Genomic DNA, 17,072 nt, shown 5'->3' on the forward strand with positions numbered 1-17,072 from the left:
CAAAGTTAAATCTAGAGGGAAAGGAAAGCAGGGGACTTCTGAGCACTGGGGGTGATGGTCAGGAGCTGCTGTAGGGAGCGCAGCTGTCCTCCTGGCTGCCAAGGAGCTGGGGCAATAGGCGCTGATGACAGGGATGTGCCTGAGTCCGGCTGGTCTTGCTTCCCCAGGAACCTGGGCAGCACTGCTCTCCCCTCCAACTAATACTCAGGCCCCTCTAGGGACAGCAGGCTGGCTCAGGACTGCTCAGTCAGGGCAGCCCTGGCACCCCACTCTCTGCCAGCTCCAGATCTTGTTTCCTGTGGAGCCAGGGAGGCTCGTAGCTTCGGCCCCTCCGGCCCCTCCAGGGGAGAGGGGCAGGGGCAGCACGGGCACCTCCTTGGCTGGGAGCTTATCTGAAACGTCCTCAGCTCTGCGTCCTCCTTACAGAATGCCCTATCTGATCATGTACTGCTCGCAGTGAGCTGAGAGAAAGGCATTACTGCTTTCCTTAACACACAGGGCATGGAGGCTGGCACGGCCAGCTTAGGTCTCACTCAGACCAAAGTCCCCACTCTTCCCTTTGCTGCCTCCCCACAGGCACCTGCTGGTGGCTGGAGACATAGCTGCTTCCTGGCAGTGGTTATTGCTGTGCCCCCTCTGGGTGCCCTAAGACCACAGCCCAGCAAGGTGAAAGGACCCCTGTGGGCCACGTGGTGACCTTAGCCCTCCAACACCTTGAGCCCATTCGAGCGAGCCTCAGGACTGGAGCTCTACCCATGGCTGGTTTCCCGGCTGAGAGGTAGCTGGTGACCCAAGAAGACGGAAAAGTGACGTGGGAATGAAACAACTATTACAAAGAGTTTTAAAAATATTTAAAAGGGAAAAGACTGAGAAAAAAGATCTCCAAGGATTTAGCTGCTTTGGGTCCTTTCTAGGACGAGAAAAGCAGAGAGGTATAGAAGCAGATAAGAGATCAGTGGATACATGAAACCTGGATGGCACCCTGCACTGCCCTGGTCTCTGGGCGAGAGTATGAGGGTGGCCCCACCCCTCTTCTGGGCAGGCTGCTCCTGCACTCCCAGTTGGGGAGGAGATCTGATGGCCCTTGGGCCAAGCTGGACGTCCCTGCCTCCATCCTGCCTCCTTCTGTAAGGAGAACTGGGCAGAACTAGAAGAGTGCCTCCTTACAAGAGGATAACAGTGCCCTCCTTACAAGAGGATGACAGTCCAAGGGTTCTTGGGTCCTGCTCAGGGCAGCCAAAGGCCAGGCCAGCCGAGCCCTGACGGGCATGTGCAGGTGCGGGGAGAAAGGCGCCAGGGGCAGGTGGGAGCCAGCTCAGCGGCTTCCCTTGGGGGAAGCTGAGCTCTTCCCTGGCAACAAGTATCACCGCTGTCTGTACAAGGCAGGGCCAGGCAAAGGGAAGCTGGGAGACCCAGCAGGAAGGATTAGTGTACCTGAGAGAGAAAGGTGTCCCTGAGACAGCTCCCAAAGGACGGCATTCCAGATTCACCACCCCCCAACCCCATCCCACCCAGCCAGGCTTGCCTGAGCTGATCTGGCCCTCTCCTCTCTTGGATGTCATTCTGGTGTCCTTGCTCATGCTGTCATCCATGATCTTCTGGACACAACTCTGGTCCTGCCTGGCAGTTATCACCTCTGTAGGCAGAAGGCTTGCCCTTCTGGCTGGGGTCTGTGCTGCCACCGCCCGCACGCCTCCACCTGGGAGCTCCCTGCTGCAGGGTGATGGCCCCTATTCTGTAGATGTTTTTTAGCATCTGGGGAACCGTGATGTGGGGGAGCCCTTGTGTGCAGAGCCCTGCAGGCAGCCCACTAGGAAAGCAGAGGCATTGCACACTTCATCCTGAATGGAAGCATACGAACGTCTGCTACTTTCTCTGAAGAGTTTCAAAACTAAGATGGATTGGTGGATGGCGAGAGGGAGAGAGAATGTGATAGATACAGCACGTTGAATGAAGTGTTACGGTTGAATCTCGGTGGTGGGTATAATGGAGTGTTTATTGTAGAACTCTTTCTGCTTTTTCTGTTTGAAGATGTCTGTGATAAAATGCTGGAGAAAGCCCAAGCCTGAATGTGCAGCCAAGTATAGAGAAAGGACAGGCCTGGCTGAGCAGCTTACTTGCCCTCAGGAGTCCCCAGTCAGCCCAAAGTATTTTGTATTTCTTCACTGTTGCTTTTCACCCATGGTTAACCCCTTAAATTGAAGGAGACAACACACTCTTGTCATTAGCTGAGGCTCCCTGTGGCCTTGGATTTGGAGAGAAGGGCTATGTACATTTTGAGAAGGACTAAGTAGTTCTAAGATGCCTCTCTGGGAGCTGGGAGAGCAGGCTGGACTCTGCAAACGGGCAACATGGATACCCAGCAATCTTGGGGTTCTTTTCTCCCATCATTGTCTATCTCAGCACATTCAGGGGAGAGGTTGCTCTGGTCAAAGGTGGCCAGTGTTTAAGGAGGTAACACATCCCCTGGGGCTGCAAGGTCTGGGGAGGGCCATCGGCGAGGGCTCTCCCGGTCTTGCTGTTAGCACTGGGTAGTAACACATGGCTCTTGGCCACACCCTGCACAGCTCACCTGGTTTAGATGAGAGTTCCCCTGGAGGGGCCTGGCAGGAGATTTCTTTCTATGTCTAGGAGCCCAGGGACTGGCCAGAGGCCCTCTCAAACTTGACACCCACGGCATGGGACTCTCCTCAAGTTCTGTCTGGGCTCCTTCTTGAATGGTCCTCACGCGTTAGCCAGAAAACAACTTCTGCCAGCATTAGGAGCTGGCCTTGTCCCTGGGATATAGCCAGGAAGGTGACTGGGTTGCACTTAGAGAAGCCAGAAGGAATGGCTAGTGGGCAGTTAGAGAGGAAAAGCCAAGGGGTTCTGTGCAGTCACTGCTTGGCATGGGGTGGCTCCCAAAGGCTCTTCTTTGCTATGGTGCCACTGGGGGTGGGGCCTGCATGGCAGTCCGCATGTCACAGGAGCCTTCCATGTGATGTCATGGGGGTGAGCTCACAGTCATTCTGTGTGACATCGCAGGGCATGCAGCTCGCATGGTGCTGCCATGGGCGGCAGAGCAGAGTCTCCCTGACATGAAAACATCTTCAGGGGTGGGATTTCATTCCATTCCATGGAATGTCGCTAAGGGCAGGCCGTCAAGTTATTTTAGGGGATATTACAAGAACTTCCAGAATTTTACATTTCACGTGATGTCACTGCAGATGGGGCCTCCACCACATTCTGGCTGCAGTTGCTAAGAGCCAGGCATGCAGAGTCTGGCCATTGTGCATGATGTCATTGGGGGTGGAATCTGAGCCATCGTGGCATCCCCAGTAATGTCCCTGGGGGTGTGGCCTTCCTGATAACGCATGGGGTGTCGGGGGGGGGGGGTGAAGCATGCCTGGCATTCTATGTGATCACACTGGGGGTGGAGCCCCCAGACTGTAGCATTCTGTGATGTCATTAGAATGTAGGATTTGGGAACTGACCCCCACATCTGCACCTCCCCTTCTGGAAGGTTGAAGCTGACCTCAGAGCACTGAGCCCTATCCCCTGCACCAGCTTTGCTCCCCCAGGCAGGGTTGATGGCTCCCCAGGCCACTGCACCCCTGCCATGGTAGCAATAGGCCCTCACATTAGGATGCTTTGTGAGGGAGCATTTGCCCTGCCTGCTCATGTGGCAGCACCTCTGTGGAGGCACTGAGTCTTAGCTCCTGTGTATTCCCTCCTTTCTGGAGCTTGGAAAGTGCTCTACGGGCTTTTAGGGTATAGGTGTTATAGGAAGCAGACTGGCCCCCACATCTCAATGACTTAGCACAATGAGTTTATTTCTCACTCATGCAACATCTGATGTGGTGCTTCTTAGTCATTCTCCACCAAGTAGTGACTCCAGAATCCAGGGCCCTTCCGTTAGTGGCTCGGGGATCCTTTTCCGGGTCCTCTGCACCCAGTCAGCCGGCAAGCATAGAGAATGCGGGATGGCAAAGCTGGCTGCTTGGCGCAGGCCTGAAAGTGGTGCGCACTGCCTCCATCCACATTCCTCTAGCTAGAGCTAGTCTTACAGCCACACTCAGATACCAAGCACGAGGAAACATGGCGGCTCTGTGCCAGCAAGAAGAATCAGGCGCGGTGAGCAGCAGGGACTGGCCCCAGTGAATCAAAGGCCTCTACTGGATTATCCCAGGCGACTCTCCCCTGAGGACTGGCCCATCCTCAGGCTCACCATCCTAATGTACGTCCCCTCATGTGCCATCTTCTCAGATCACGCCGGGGAGCAAGGCGGCCCAGTCCCAGCTCAGCCAGGGTGACCTTGTAGTAGCCATTGACGGTGTCAACACAGATACCATGACCCACCTGGAGGCCCAGAACAAGATCAAGTCTGCCAGCTACAACCTGAGCCTCACACTGCAGAAGTAGGTGGCAGCTGAGGGGCGGCTGGGCTGTGGGCACCGGGGGCCTGAGGAGGGGGCTGTGCAGGAGCCTGTGCTCCAAGGCCTCACAGGGTAGTAGAGACAGCCCCTGGACCAGGGGAAAGACCAGGCCCAGTGGCTGTCGAGTACCTGCCACGTCTGTGCCTCACTTTACAGATGAGGCTGAGAGGGTGGGCTCAGTGTTGCCAGTGTACGGGCTGGGACGCCTGGAAGCCAGTATCTTCCTTGCTTCCTCTTTGTCCAGGCAGCCTCCCAAGGACCTAGCAGAGGCCTGTGGCTACAAAGTGCCCAAGGGCATGACTTCTTCATCCTGGTCAGGCCCAGTGCCCTCCTGGGGACACCCAGCCCACAGGGTGCACAGTGGGCTTCAGGCTTTCCCTGGTCGGCCCTGCCCGGGCAGGCGCTCCTAGCCCCAGAGATAACTGTCTTCACTTGGTCTCATTTCGGTTTTCTCTAGGTCGAAGCGTCCCATTCCCATCTCTACGACAGCGCCCCCGATCCAGTCCCCGCTGCCAGTGATCCCCCACCAGAAGGTAAGTGCTGGCCTGCGAGTGGCGGGCTCGACTCCCAGCCACGGTTCCTGGGGTGCAGCCCCTGGTCTTCCTGCCTGACCCGTGGCTGGCCCACCTGGGGTGAGGCGAGGGACCAGCCCTGCCTCACCACTGCCCTGCCATGGCTGACCCTGGGAGGTGGGGCAGGCCTCGGGGAGAGGTGTTTGAGGACCCATGAAATACTGAGTGTGGGTACCTGGCTCGGTGCTACCACCCTGGGCCTCATGACTGGGCTGACGCAATCCCAGCTTAGGCAGCAGTGTTCTCAGGAGACGGAGCATCCTCCCAGCCAGGAGGGACATTGGTCCAGAAAGCTCCGCCCCTCATCCTCCTAAGGCACTGGGGTGTGTGGTGGGGTGGGGGTGGGGCGACTGTGACATGAAAGCGGGAGGCCTCAGCTTGAGCTGGTCACCTCATGAGGAGCTCCCAGGCCTGGAGGGGCCTGCTGGCCCTTGGGGTTTCTCCTGTGACCTAGGCTCTCTCCCTCCGATTTCCATCCCTCCTCCCCATTGTGTGCCCCTATAGCCCAGTTAGAAATGCTGGTGGTGGCCAAGAGGCAGGCACAGAACAGAAGTTGGAGCCCTGGCGCAGACCTCACCCCCATGCCCAGGCCCCTTGCCAACTTCCTATAAGCAGCTCAACCCTGTGGGCCCAAAGCATAGCCCCCCCCCCCCACCTTTCCTACAGGGACCCACTCCCCACCCTTTTCTGCGTGACCTCATACTGACCCCTGTCTCTTCAGTGAAGCAGAGTGGGCAAGAGATAAAGTGGGGAGAGGGGAGAGCAAAAGGCTGATGGGGGTTGGGTGGGTGACAGATTGGGGAAATAGGCAGAAGGCTACTTGGGAGAAGTTGCAGAGATGAACCAAGGGAACCAAATGTCAGGCCCCTACTTCCTTAGTTTCCCCTCCTGCACCTCCAGGTAGGGGAAACTGGTAGACTGCCTATCTACCACCAGCTGGGTGGCCCCCTCTTACTGGCCATCAGGGGCATCTAAGTATGTGGTCAGCAGAACAGCAGGCTGAGCAGTGCTCACCAAGTGCCCCCCCCAGGGGATTGGGGAACAGACACAGAATGGAGGTGGCTCCCCCCTCACCCTGAGACCCACTTTCTCCTTGTTCCAGCCCTTTCCTCCAGCCCTGTAGGCAGGCTGGCTTGGCTTGGCTTTCTGTGTGGGGCTTGGCAGCTTGTCCAAGTAGATGCCAGCATTGGGGCCAGCAGCCATGTGCCTCCCCTGTTCTTCCTGACAAAACCCTTCTCTTCCAGGTGCCCTGGAAGAGCTCAGTGCAGCAGGCCGCAGGGTGCTGGCACTAACACCTCTGTTTCAGGTCCATGCAGAAGCACTGGGATGTGTGTGGCCTCTAACTGCTCTCTTCTCTCTCCCCTGCATGGCGGCTACCCTGTGCCAGGACCCTGCTCTGGACACGAACGGCAGCCTGGCGGCACCCAGCCCTAACCCCGAGGCAAGGGCCAGCCCGGGCACCCCGGAGCTCAGGCAGACCTTTAGCTCCTCCTTCTCCCAGACTTCCGTCTTCTCCTCACACATGGAGGCCTCTGACCCTGGCCCTCCACGGGGCAGCCCAGGGGCCAAGACCAGCCCAGAGGGGACTCTGGACTCACTCAGCCCGAAAGTACCACTGGGCTCGAGCCAGCCAAGGCAGTATAACAACCCTATTGGCCTGTACTCGGCAGAGACCCTGAGGGAGATGGCTCAGATGTATCAGATGAGCCTCCGAGGGAAGGCCTCAGGTGCTGGACTCCCAGGAGGGTAGGTAACGGGCGCACAGTTCTCCACTGGTGGTCTAGGGCCACCTGGGTCCTCGGTGCTCAGTGAAGGCCTGGGCAGGTGGTCAGAGTGATGAGCTGGCCTCAATCTGCCAACCCCAACCCCCTGAGGCAGCGCAGGCTGAGAGCCAGGAAAGCAGTGATCCTATTGACATGTGCCATGAGCCAGCTGCATCATTGCTTTATGAGACCACCCCGGGGTAATGGGTCAAGTTTTGTAGAGAGGGATACTGAAGCTCAGAGAAGGTTAAGTCGAGATCCAGCTATCCTGAATGCAAGAGACGCTGAATCCCAAAAATATCATACCACGCCATCCCCACTCCCCCGGATAGGACAAAACCTGCTGCCTTCAGAAGCTCTGGGGCAAGAGGATAGGCTGGTCCCCATCCCTTCTTTGCTCCTGAGGCAGGAGCAAAGAAGAATTTGAGAGATGGGAAGGCAAGTTCTCTGTGGCTGGGAGTGGTCTGGGAAGGCTACCTGGAGGAGGGAGCATCTAAGCTGGGTACAGAGAGATTTCGTGATGGTGTGAAAGGAGTGGGCTTGAAGGACTGACCCTGGCTAGGGTAGGGCAGCAAGGAGGCAAGGCCCCAAGGAGAGAGGAGCAGTGCAGAATAGCAGCCTATCCCCTGCCCCCTGACATCTAGCTGGTGGGATTCTAAGGTTAAAAGAACCTAGAGCCAGTAGTCATCATGGAGGGGCTGAGGGGAAGGAGCCCCCAAGCAGAGCAGGTATTAGCTTCTAAGCCCTTCATGCTTGTTATCGTATTTTAACTTCTCCCATGATCCCATGCAATTGGTATAATTATCTCTAATTATTGTGTGCTAGAAGCAGAGCCGGCTGAGTCAAGGCAATATTGGCCAGTGGTTAGGAGCACATGGACACGAGACTGTCTCTATCTCAGGATTACTGGGAGGACTGAAAGAGACAACATGTGCATAGCACTGAGCTCTAGTCTGGCACACTCGGTACGTGCTACCTGTCATCATTGCCTGAAGTCACACAGCCCGGGTCAGTCTGACCCAAGCCCATGCCCTTTCTTTGCCTTTGCCGCAGAAAGTACCTGTGCTCCACCAGCTCATTGCTCCCCTGAGGATCTCCACCTCCATGCCCCACCCCCACCCCTGCCCCTCAGCTCTTTCTCAGATCCTGAGTGAAGCTAGCCTCGGGCACTCCATGGTCTGAACACCTGGACCCTGGCTTCCCTGGACCAAGGTGGCAAAGCCGTATATCCCCGACTTTTTCTAGCAAAGAGCTTCTGCCAGAAAACTCAGGGAATGGCAGAACAGAAATGGCCTCCTTCTCTGCCTTGGATGGGCTCGTAGCTCCTTCTGGTCCCCCTGGGACTGGCCCCCGGCAGGGAGGTCAGCCTCTGGTGCACTAGGACCTCCGTGAGGCTCACTTGCAGTGAGGGTAATGTCTCCCCTTAGTGAGCCCTCAGTCTGGGCTGGACACCTGCTAACAATCCATGTGCTTTAACTAACATAACTCTCTCAACAACGTCAGAGGTGGGCATAATTCCCCCCCATTTTACAGCTGGGAAACAAGCCCAGAAAGTGAGCCATTTGCCCAAAGTCACACAGCTAATGAGTGGCAGATAGGCCTGGCACCCAGGTCAGCGTAAGTCCCCCCTGCATGGAGACAGAGACCCATCTACCTGCCTGGGGAAGTCAGGGCCTTCCTGTGACTCCCAAGGTGCCCTCCCATTGGCTCAGGGGCTTCTCAGAACCTGACAAGTGTTACGTTATTACTTGACACTCAGAGCATTAGGGCCCAACAGTTTCTTCCAAGGGAATATGGGTCAGGGGAGGGAGCGCTTCACCCAAATGAAGGCCGGTGCTGCTGTCCCTGGGCAATGCCCAGGAAGGGTAGAAGCTCTGCTGTGGGCCAGCCTGGGCAGCCTCTGCTGGGCTGAGCGTCTAACTGCTTGCGTGTCCATCCACTGCACACTTCACCATGCCAAGGGCGCTACTCTTAGTATTCTATTTAGTCTGCACAACCTGTCTGTGCAGTGGGCACCACCATCCCGATTTTATGAATCAGGAGACGGAGGCTGAGACAGGTGGGTAACTTGCTCAGAGTCACAGCACTAGGAAGAGGCAAGGTCAGGATTCGAACTCTGTCCTGTCTGGCTCCAAAAGGAAGTTCCTTCCCCTGCTCTTCCTTTGAGCAGTTTGCAGCCTGATTCCTTAGCAGCTTCTAGCCTCTTGGGAGGTGTGGGGAGGAACAGATGGGGTGCAAGGACTGTGGGCCTGAGTGTCCCTGCAGTGCTCTCCTTGTCCTCTCTGGGGCTGGCACTGAAGGGCAGTGTCCCTCAGGCCACCAGGTGCAAGGATCCCTGGACGGGTCTTACATCTCGGGCCATCCTCCTCAAGACCTGAGTGCTGCCTCCTCTCTGAGCCATGTCTGCTGCAGGCATCCAGGCTCCAGATCCTCAGGCAGAAGCTAAGCAGGGGTCAGGAATCAATGCCAAAGAAGGAGCTGGATGTCCAAGCAGGGCAGGGCAGAGGCAGCCCCAGAGGCCAACACTACCCTCTACAGGGGGCATGGCTGGTCGGGGCAAGAGCTGACCCTGCAGCTGTCTGCACCGGCCAAAAATGGAGAAGGAACGGAAGATCTGTGCTGGCCCTTTCCTAATATAGCTCCATTTGCAGCTATTTTGAGCCTGCGAGGACAGAGGAAATTTTATCAGCTCTGAGACAGGGGCCTGGGGCTGAGCAGGGCCACTGCAAGGCTGCCTGGGGCTCGTGAGGCCCCTGGCGTCGGCCTGGCTCCCCAGGATTCTGGCCAAAGGATGACCAGGGCCAGGCCTGCTGAGGCCCAGGCTCCTAGTCAGAGCCCACAGCAGTCAGGTCTGAGAAGGGGCAGAGTTTGGGGGCAAGGACTCTGCCTTCTGCACTCCTCCCACCTCAGGCTTCTGACAGGGCCATTGCTGCTGCCAGGATCTGCTGCTGCAAGCAATTTGCATTTAAAGAGATGCCTGCATTAGGGGATGACGCTCCAGAAGGCTCCCTCTCAGATAAGAGTGAGGAGGCACCCTTCTTGTAGTGTCCAAGGTGGGCTGCTCTGTCTGGGGCTTTCTGGCAACAAGCCTTGGACCCACACTTCTTCATTGCCTGTGCACAGGGCTTTTAGGATCAGTCACTGGGTCCGGCACAGACCCCTACCCCTGTGCCCCAGGAGGAATGGCCGCAGCTGCCTGCCCCTCCTCTAGGAGAAGGAGCTGGTCCTGGGGGCTGTGGGTAACCTCGTCACACACACACTCCACACCACTGCAACTCCTGCTCAGGGAGCTGAATTCCCAGAGCTGCCCCCCATTAAACAAGGGTGAGTCCAGACCTGCCGTCTGGCCAGGAGGTATCTGGGCCCTTGGTAGCTGCAGCTGGTCCTGTCTCTAGCTTCCTCTCCCAGGGTCTACAGCCAGATTGCTGTATTTGGGGAATTCGTGCACACGAGGGCCCATAAAGATGGACAAGCGAACCCTTCTTCCTGGCAAAGCTTTGGGTACTGAGGACCTACTGAGGGTAAAATGCTGCTGTGGGCATCTCTGACCCAAACCGAGAGGCCTTGACCCAACTCTGAGCTCTTCCCCTCCTCACTCCGGATTCTCTTCACCCAGGGCCAGTCCCGGCTGGCTCTGTCCTCAATGGCAAGTCTGAGGAGGATTCCAGTGCTCAAATCCCCTGGCAGGAGCCTCACTCTCATAGCCCTGTCTTCTTTGCTCTTTCTCTCCTCCTCAGGTGGTAGCCAACTCTCCAGCCAAGTTAGTATGAAGGAAAGCATGTGTGTGTGCGCTTGTGTGCATATCCCAGCATGCATCCGTGTGTCAGTCAGTCTGGACAGCGTGTGCCTGTGTCAGCATGTGTCCGTGTGCGTGCACGTGTGAGAGGGGGTGCATTTATGTCCCTGAGTGAGCCTGCATGGGTGTGAAGCTACGAGTATGGAGTAGAGGCGTTCAGGAGGGGTGCTAGGGCTCCATCTGATACCCACTGCCTTTTGGTTCCCAATTTCCTGCTGTGGCTTCTTAAGATCAACGGGCTGGCTCTGATGGGTGGCGGGTAGAGTGTCGTGCTGATGCAGGGTTCTTTGTGAACCTGAAGATATCTCATCTCTGTCCCGGTGGGACCCCTCAGAAGGGCCACGCCAGACGTTGTCTTTGTCTGGGAAACACACCTGCCTGTTGGAGGGGAAAGCCCCAATGGGTAGAGATAGGTGGCCACAACGCAAGTTGGACACGAAGGTGCTGGAGCAGCCTGAGCCCTGCTCTGAGGAAGAAGCACATGCACGGAAATGTCTGGAAGAACAGAATGCCAGCCACCAGAGGTGGCCAGCAGGATGAGCCTCTTGATAGAGAAACCAAGTTCAGAATCTTTGTGGGTGCCCAGTGGGACTGCTTTTCGCCTTTGGGGTGCATCCTGGACTCCGCTTGGGCTGCCGCTGCCTGCCACGTGTAGCCCGGCTCCTGTCCCCTCCCCCCAAACCCCCTCCCCCAACCCTTTTTGTCTTTGCTTCCCTGCTGATGTGGTGAGAGAACTTCAATGCCTGGCGCCCCCTGCTGACCTTGGGCTGTAGCTCAGGCTGAGCCGGGGCGTCCAGGGATCTGGGAAAGCCCAGATGGGCAAGAAAAATCTTCTACAAAGGGCTTTGGAGAGGGTGCCGAGGATTTTCACGACCAGACCCAACCCAACCACAGTTGGGGGGACTTGGGCAGACTACCTGGGATCAGACTTTGGGAGATCTCTCTCGACACCCTCCACCACCAGCCCTCCCCTGGACCTCCCACGTAACACCACCTGTTGCCCTTTTCTCCTTCTACCCTCTCCTCTGCTCCCCCTGCTCCCCTCCCCCAGCGCCGACTACCAGGAACGCTTCAACCCCAACGCCCTGAAGGACTCAGCCCTGTCCACCCACAAGCCCATCGAGGTGAAGGGGTTGGGCGGCAAGGCCACCATCATCCACGCGCAGTACAACACGCCCATCAGCATGTACTCCCAGGACGCCATCATGGATGCCATCGCCGGGCAGGCGCAGGCTCAGGGCAGTGACTTCAGTGGGTAAGCGCCTCCTCTCCTCCACGGTCACTCACCGCCTCCACCAGGGGCCTGGCCTCATCCCCTGCAGAGGCTGAGGGCACCAGGCCTCTTGGCGCCATCAGAGACTTTAGGCATCAGGACCAGCTTTCCTCCCTCGCCTTGGACCTCCTGGGGCGCAGCCCTTGGAGGGGAGCCAGCCTCTGCCCAGGCCTTCCAGAACATGGCATTCTCACTTCAGAATCAGTCTCATGGTCAGCTTTAGGAAAAGGGTGGAGAAATGCAGAATATGGTGGTTCCTCCAAGTGCCTGTCACAGTCTGTGCATTTTACCCCTGCTCCGTGACAGTCTGGTCTAAAAAGAGACTTATGGAATCCTGGTGACCAAGGTGGCATTCTGGGTATCCCAGTCTTCTGATAACTAAGCGTTTCTTTGCGGGGGTGTTGCTGTGTTCTTCCAAAGAGGAGAACAATTCAAATAGGTGACTGGGTTTCTTGTTTGGGAAGGAGCCTCCTGACCAACCATCTGGGGTGCTGTTGGAGTCGCCGCACTTCAGAGCCTGGGGAGCACCCAGGACTGGGCACCTTCCTCTTCCTGTTTGCCCCAGGAAAGCCTGGCCTCAGGGCAGTGGGACTGAGGACATCCTTGGAATTTACCTGTTATCGATGGTTGAGGAACTTGAGGGCTAAATAGGAAAAGAGTTGGCTGAAAATGATCTGTGAATGAAACTGCTAGTAGTGCAAACATTAATGGGGGTCTCTTCTTTTTGTCTTTCTATCTCTCTTAGTTTCTCTCTCTCTGTCTCTCTGTCTCTCTCTCTCTCTGGATCTCTGTGTGTGCCTCTGTCTCTTTCACTCTGTCTATATCTTTCTATTGTCTCTTTAATCTCTCTTTCTCCCTTTCTCTCATACATACACGGTCTCTCACTGTTTTCTCCTTGGGCATACCATTAGTGTTTACTCTCAGAACTGACTGATTACCTCTTTGGGCAATGTTCTACCTATCCCTGAGTCATTATCCCCAGCAACTCAAAGCAAGAAATCTTAAAATGATGGCGTCTGAAACTAAAAAAAAAATAAAAAAAAATAGCCAGACGTTAGAAGAGGACTAGAGGGGTGACAAAGTCCCAGAAAGCTCCTACAGTGTTTGGCTTTTCCGGAACCCAAACCTTGTGGTCAGAAAGTGCATGCAGGTTATAAGGGGGAGGCTCCAGAGGCCAAAGGATGGAAGGTTGTGTGGTCTTCCTGGCTCTCCTGGTTCCGGAGAGCCTGGCCCTCTCAGGAAGGTAGTACTTCCTTTGGGCCACCAGGGGATGGAGGTTGCTTGCCCTGGAGCCATGGGTCTCAAACTGGCCAGGTTCCAGGCTGCAGCTCTTTGCAGAACTCTAGACAGAGTTGAATTATTTAATTCCATCATTCAAAGCAGAAAATATGACCACGCAAGTTTAAAAACACAACCATTATCTCATGTGTACCCAGAAAAACAGGCTGCCTGACTAAGCCAAAGAGCTAGCAGGGATTTCCTGTTAACATTTGTTTGCCACAGAATGTGACAAGTGTGTCCTTGGTGTGCCCCTAAAAGTGCTAACAGCTACCAAAGGCAAGTTCAGTGGGAGACAAAGGAAGAACTGCTCTTCACTCACTTTCTCTTCTCTGCACCTTGGGCAAAGACTGTTGTCACTTGGTTTTACCACTAAGGCGCCCCTGATTTTTTTTTAACACGATGCACCATTGATCGAATCTACTCTTTTCAAAGGACCTTTCCCATCTCCCCTCCCTTTCCCTTGCCTTGTGTGCCTGGGAAACAACATGCTTTCCCCTTCCTTCTAACTCGGCCCTGCTGGGCTGGTGCTGCCGTGGTGCCTGTGGGTAAGAGCTGCCCCTGTCTGCCATAAGGTGCTCCGTTTCTGCTGTTAATGTCCAGGATTCCTTCCTCACTGACAGTTTTCTTTTTGTCTCTCTCTCTTCCTCCTTTACCCACCCCACTCCCATAACTCATTTCTGCCCCTAACCCTGATCCCTTGTGTGTGTGCCGCCCCTCTGCCACCCCTTGATGGACATGCGCCCCCTGCTGGGCTTTCCTCTGCTTGGCAGGGCATCGCCACTGGCGTAAGTAGACCCCCACACTGTCTGTCCCGTTGTCTGTCCGGTTGTGGGATGGTGTGCGGGTTTGGTGGGATGTGTCTGAGGACAGGGCCTCTGTCTGCATTCTTCCTCATACCCTCCTCACAGCCAAAGGACATGCCCTGCAGCCTACACAGGCTGGCTCTTTGGAGTTGTCTTCAAATAATGCCACTAAGGACACCGACCAGAGTAACAACACTCATGCTGCCTCCCCCGCAAGGCTGGGGGTGTCTCCGTGTTCTCCTTGCCATGCTTTGCGGGCATTTCCCCCAGCTTTTTCTGTCTGCACTGTGACAGTGGATACCTGAGTGTCAGCATCCGCACTGGACCGTTATTTAGGGGAGACAGTGATAAGGGGGCCTCTTAGAGGAATCCTCGTGGAAGATGGATCTGGAGGATCCAGTGTTTGGCAAGACCACCCAAGGGTGGCAAAGGATGAGTCAGATTTGGGGGCAGTAGAGTGGAGGTGACCTCGATGTTGTGGTGACTGTGGCGTGTTTTTGGTGGCAAAAACAACATGCTGGGAGCAGCTCCCAAGAATGGCCTTGGGCCCAGGGTCCCAGGACGGTGGGGCCTGTTCCACCCTGTCTCTGTATGTATCCTCCCTGAGCACCAGAGCCTACAAAGGCACAGCAGTTCTTTCATCAGGCTCCCAGTCTCTGTTGTGGCAGCACCAGCCCCCACCTTTGCACAATGTCATGGGAAATGCGCCAACAATGTGAAGCCCAAGGGACTCACTCCTGGCAGCTTTCCGGAGCCTAGGGAGCTTTGGAAGGACAGGGGAGCACCTCAAAGGCACGTTCCAGGAAAAGGGCAGCAAACACCTTCCATCTGCTTTCTGGACCATCAAGCTCCCATAAAGCCCTGTGTAGGCTCATGGGCAGGGCCTGGGTTTGGGTCTACTTGACCACATTTCCTCCCAGCAGACCAGGGAGTCCTGATTGTTTCTTCCTATTGCCCATCTCACCCAAAAACTGGAGGCCCAGCCTCTGCCCTGGGAACCGTTGGGAGGCCTCCCTGCGCCGGATACGGCCTCCTCAGCTAGATCCGCCCCATTCCTCTGCTCCTGGGCGGCCCCAGGCTCCTCCCTGCTTGGACCCCAGAAGGATCTCCTGGGGTTCTCCATCGGATCCCAACCACAGGCTTCCAGTACCTGTAGCTTTCAGGCTAGGGCACAGCTTTCAGGGAAGGAGGGACAGCTCCACCGAGCCTTGGCCACCTTTTGTCACCTTTCTTTACCTCTGCTGTCATAGCCCACCCTGAGTCAGACACAGGGCACCCATCCTGAGAGACTCCAATCCTGGAGACAGGCCAATTCTTCCATCCAGCTCGTTGCAGGGAGTGTAGAAGACATGTGCACTGCGGACACCCCTCTTGCAGCCAGCCGGCCCTTGGTGGGGGGCAGGTAGAAGCAGCCAAAGAGGCAGGCAGGGGATGCTGGACAGGATGAGTGTCTGGGCTGGGCCAAGTCTCCAGATGTAGAGCATCCGGGGTGTACAAGGCTCCAGTGGGCAGAAGTGGCCTTTCTGAGCCCTTGTCACGGCAGAGGGTCTGATGGAAAGGACACTGGGCTGGGAGGTGGGAAGCTTGGGTTCTTACTCAGGGGGGCCCCTGTATGCCGTAACCCGGAGCAAGTTGGCTGGCCTCTCTGGACCTCAGTTTCAGCATCTGTAAGAGGAGAGGGCTGGGCCGCTGGGGACTGGGGAGGCAGGCTGTTGTTGCTGTGAGCGCCACCTGAGTTCATCTGACTCCCGACAGCGTGCGCTAGGCGGCCTGCATCCTCCAGCCCTCACTGGACAGGGTCAGTGGACACCCATAAAGCTTTTGATGTATCCTCCCTGCAGTCTAGTCTGGGTATCCTCCCTGCACTGGACCCAGGGGCCTCTGGGAGCCCTACGCTCTGATGTAAGATTCAATCATTCAATTAAGTTTTTTTTTTCTTTTTAAAGTTTTATTTATTTTAAGTGTGTTTTTCCAGAACCCATCAGGTCCAAGTCAAGTAGTTGTCTCAATCTAGCTGTGGAGGGCGCAGCTCACAGTGGCCCATGTGGGAATCGAACCGGCAACCTTGTTGTTAAGAGCCCTGTGCTCTAACCAGCTGAGCTATCCAGCCGCCCCAATTAAGTTTTGAGCACCTCTGACATGCCAGACCCTGGAAGTCTAAGGGAAGGTCACCAGGAACCCCTCAGTTGGTTGGGGCAGAGGACTAGTGACTCTCCTGCAGCTCCACTCCCAGCTCCCCCGGGCCAGAACCCCGTTTCTACGGGTGATACCTGGCCTCATGGCCTTGTTGCCAGTTTCTCACACCACCTCCCCACGGTGCCTGCCTGTTTGTAGCTGAGCAAGAGCCCCCAGTCTTTTTCTAGGGCAGTCACAGCATTGGTGGCTTCCTGTTAGGATCCAAAGGTGTAAAGAGGGCAAGGAAACGGCCTTGAGGAAGCCTCTGGGTCCCCTGAATGGCCTGTCCTCACACAACGCCAAGTTCAGGGCCTGCTCAGGGAGGTGGAAGTTACTTCAAGAAGACATCTGCCTCCTCTCTCCTTAAAGGAGATTCAGCCCCTGGGGTGGGGTATATTCAGGCCGATGTGTGGAGTTAGCATGGGGAGGGTGTCGGCAGGGAGGATCTGAGCCTCCTGATCCTCGTGAAAGGAATCACCATCTCACTGTGACCACCCTGAGCACTGAGGACCCAGCCAAGCCCTTGTCCCCAGCTCTCAGATGGCAGTAGGTAAAGGGCATGGTGGGTTCAGACAAGTAGGGCCCACCACAGGCAAAGGGGCGCCAGGGGGACGCAATGTGGGGCGGATGTAAGGGTCGGGGTAGGGTTGTTCCAGCCTCGCCCTCGCCCACGGCCTCTTTCTGCATTGCAGGAGCCTTCCTGTTAAAGATCTTGCTGTAGACAGCGCTTCCCCCGTGTACCAGGCTGTGATTAAGAACCAGAACAAGCCGGAAGATGAGGCTGATGAGTGGGCCCGCCGCTCGTCCAACCTGCAGTCTCGCTCCTTCCGCATCCTGGCCCAGATGACAGGGACAGAATACAGTAAGTGAGGGCTGTGGGGGTGGGGCAGAAACGGGAGATGCTGAGGGGCCATGAGGATCCTGGGCCCTACTCCACAGTCCCACAGAAGCTAGGGAGTCAAGTCCCCCGCCCTGGAAGGTGAGCTGGCCTTCA

The 17,072-nt window shown here is 56.3% G+C and overlaps 1 protein-coding gene across 6 annotated transcripts in view; it reads left to right on the forward strand.

Moving 5' to 3' along the window:
* Positions 1-17,072, forward strand: part of LDB3 (LIM domain binding 3) — a 61,602-nt gene that overhangs the window by 6,195 nt on the left and 38,335 nt on the right. For 4 of the 6 annotated variants that reach the window (XM_081074669.1, XM_081074665.1, XM_081074668.1 and 1 more), the window contains exons 3-7: positions 4,246-4,397; positions 4,873-4,948; positions 10,488-10,510; positions 11,598-11,801; positions 16,771-16,940. In XM_081074669.1, coding sequence (XP_080930795.1) covers positions 4,246-4,397; positions 4,873-4,948; positions 10,488-10,510; positions 11,598-11,801; positions 16,771-16,940 — 625 coding nt within the window. Of the gene's footprint in view, positions 1-4,245; positions 4,398-4,872; positions 4,949-6,374; positions 6,734-10,487; positions 10,511-11,597; positions 11,802-16,770; positions 16,941-17,072 lie in introns of all 6 variants that reach the window. The other 2 variants (XM_081074667.1, XM_081074666.1) reach the window with 1 other exon arrangement.

This window comes from Rhinolophus hipposideros (assembly GCF_964194185.1).
Source record: "Rhinolophus hipposideros genome assembly, chromosome: 15".
Lineage (NCBI taxonomy): Eukaryota > Metazoa > Chordata > Mammalia > Chiroptera > Rhinolophidae > Rhinolophus > Rhinolophus hipposideros.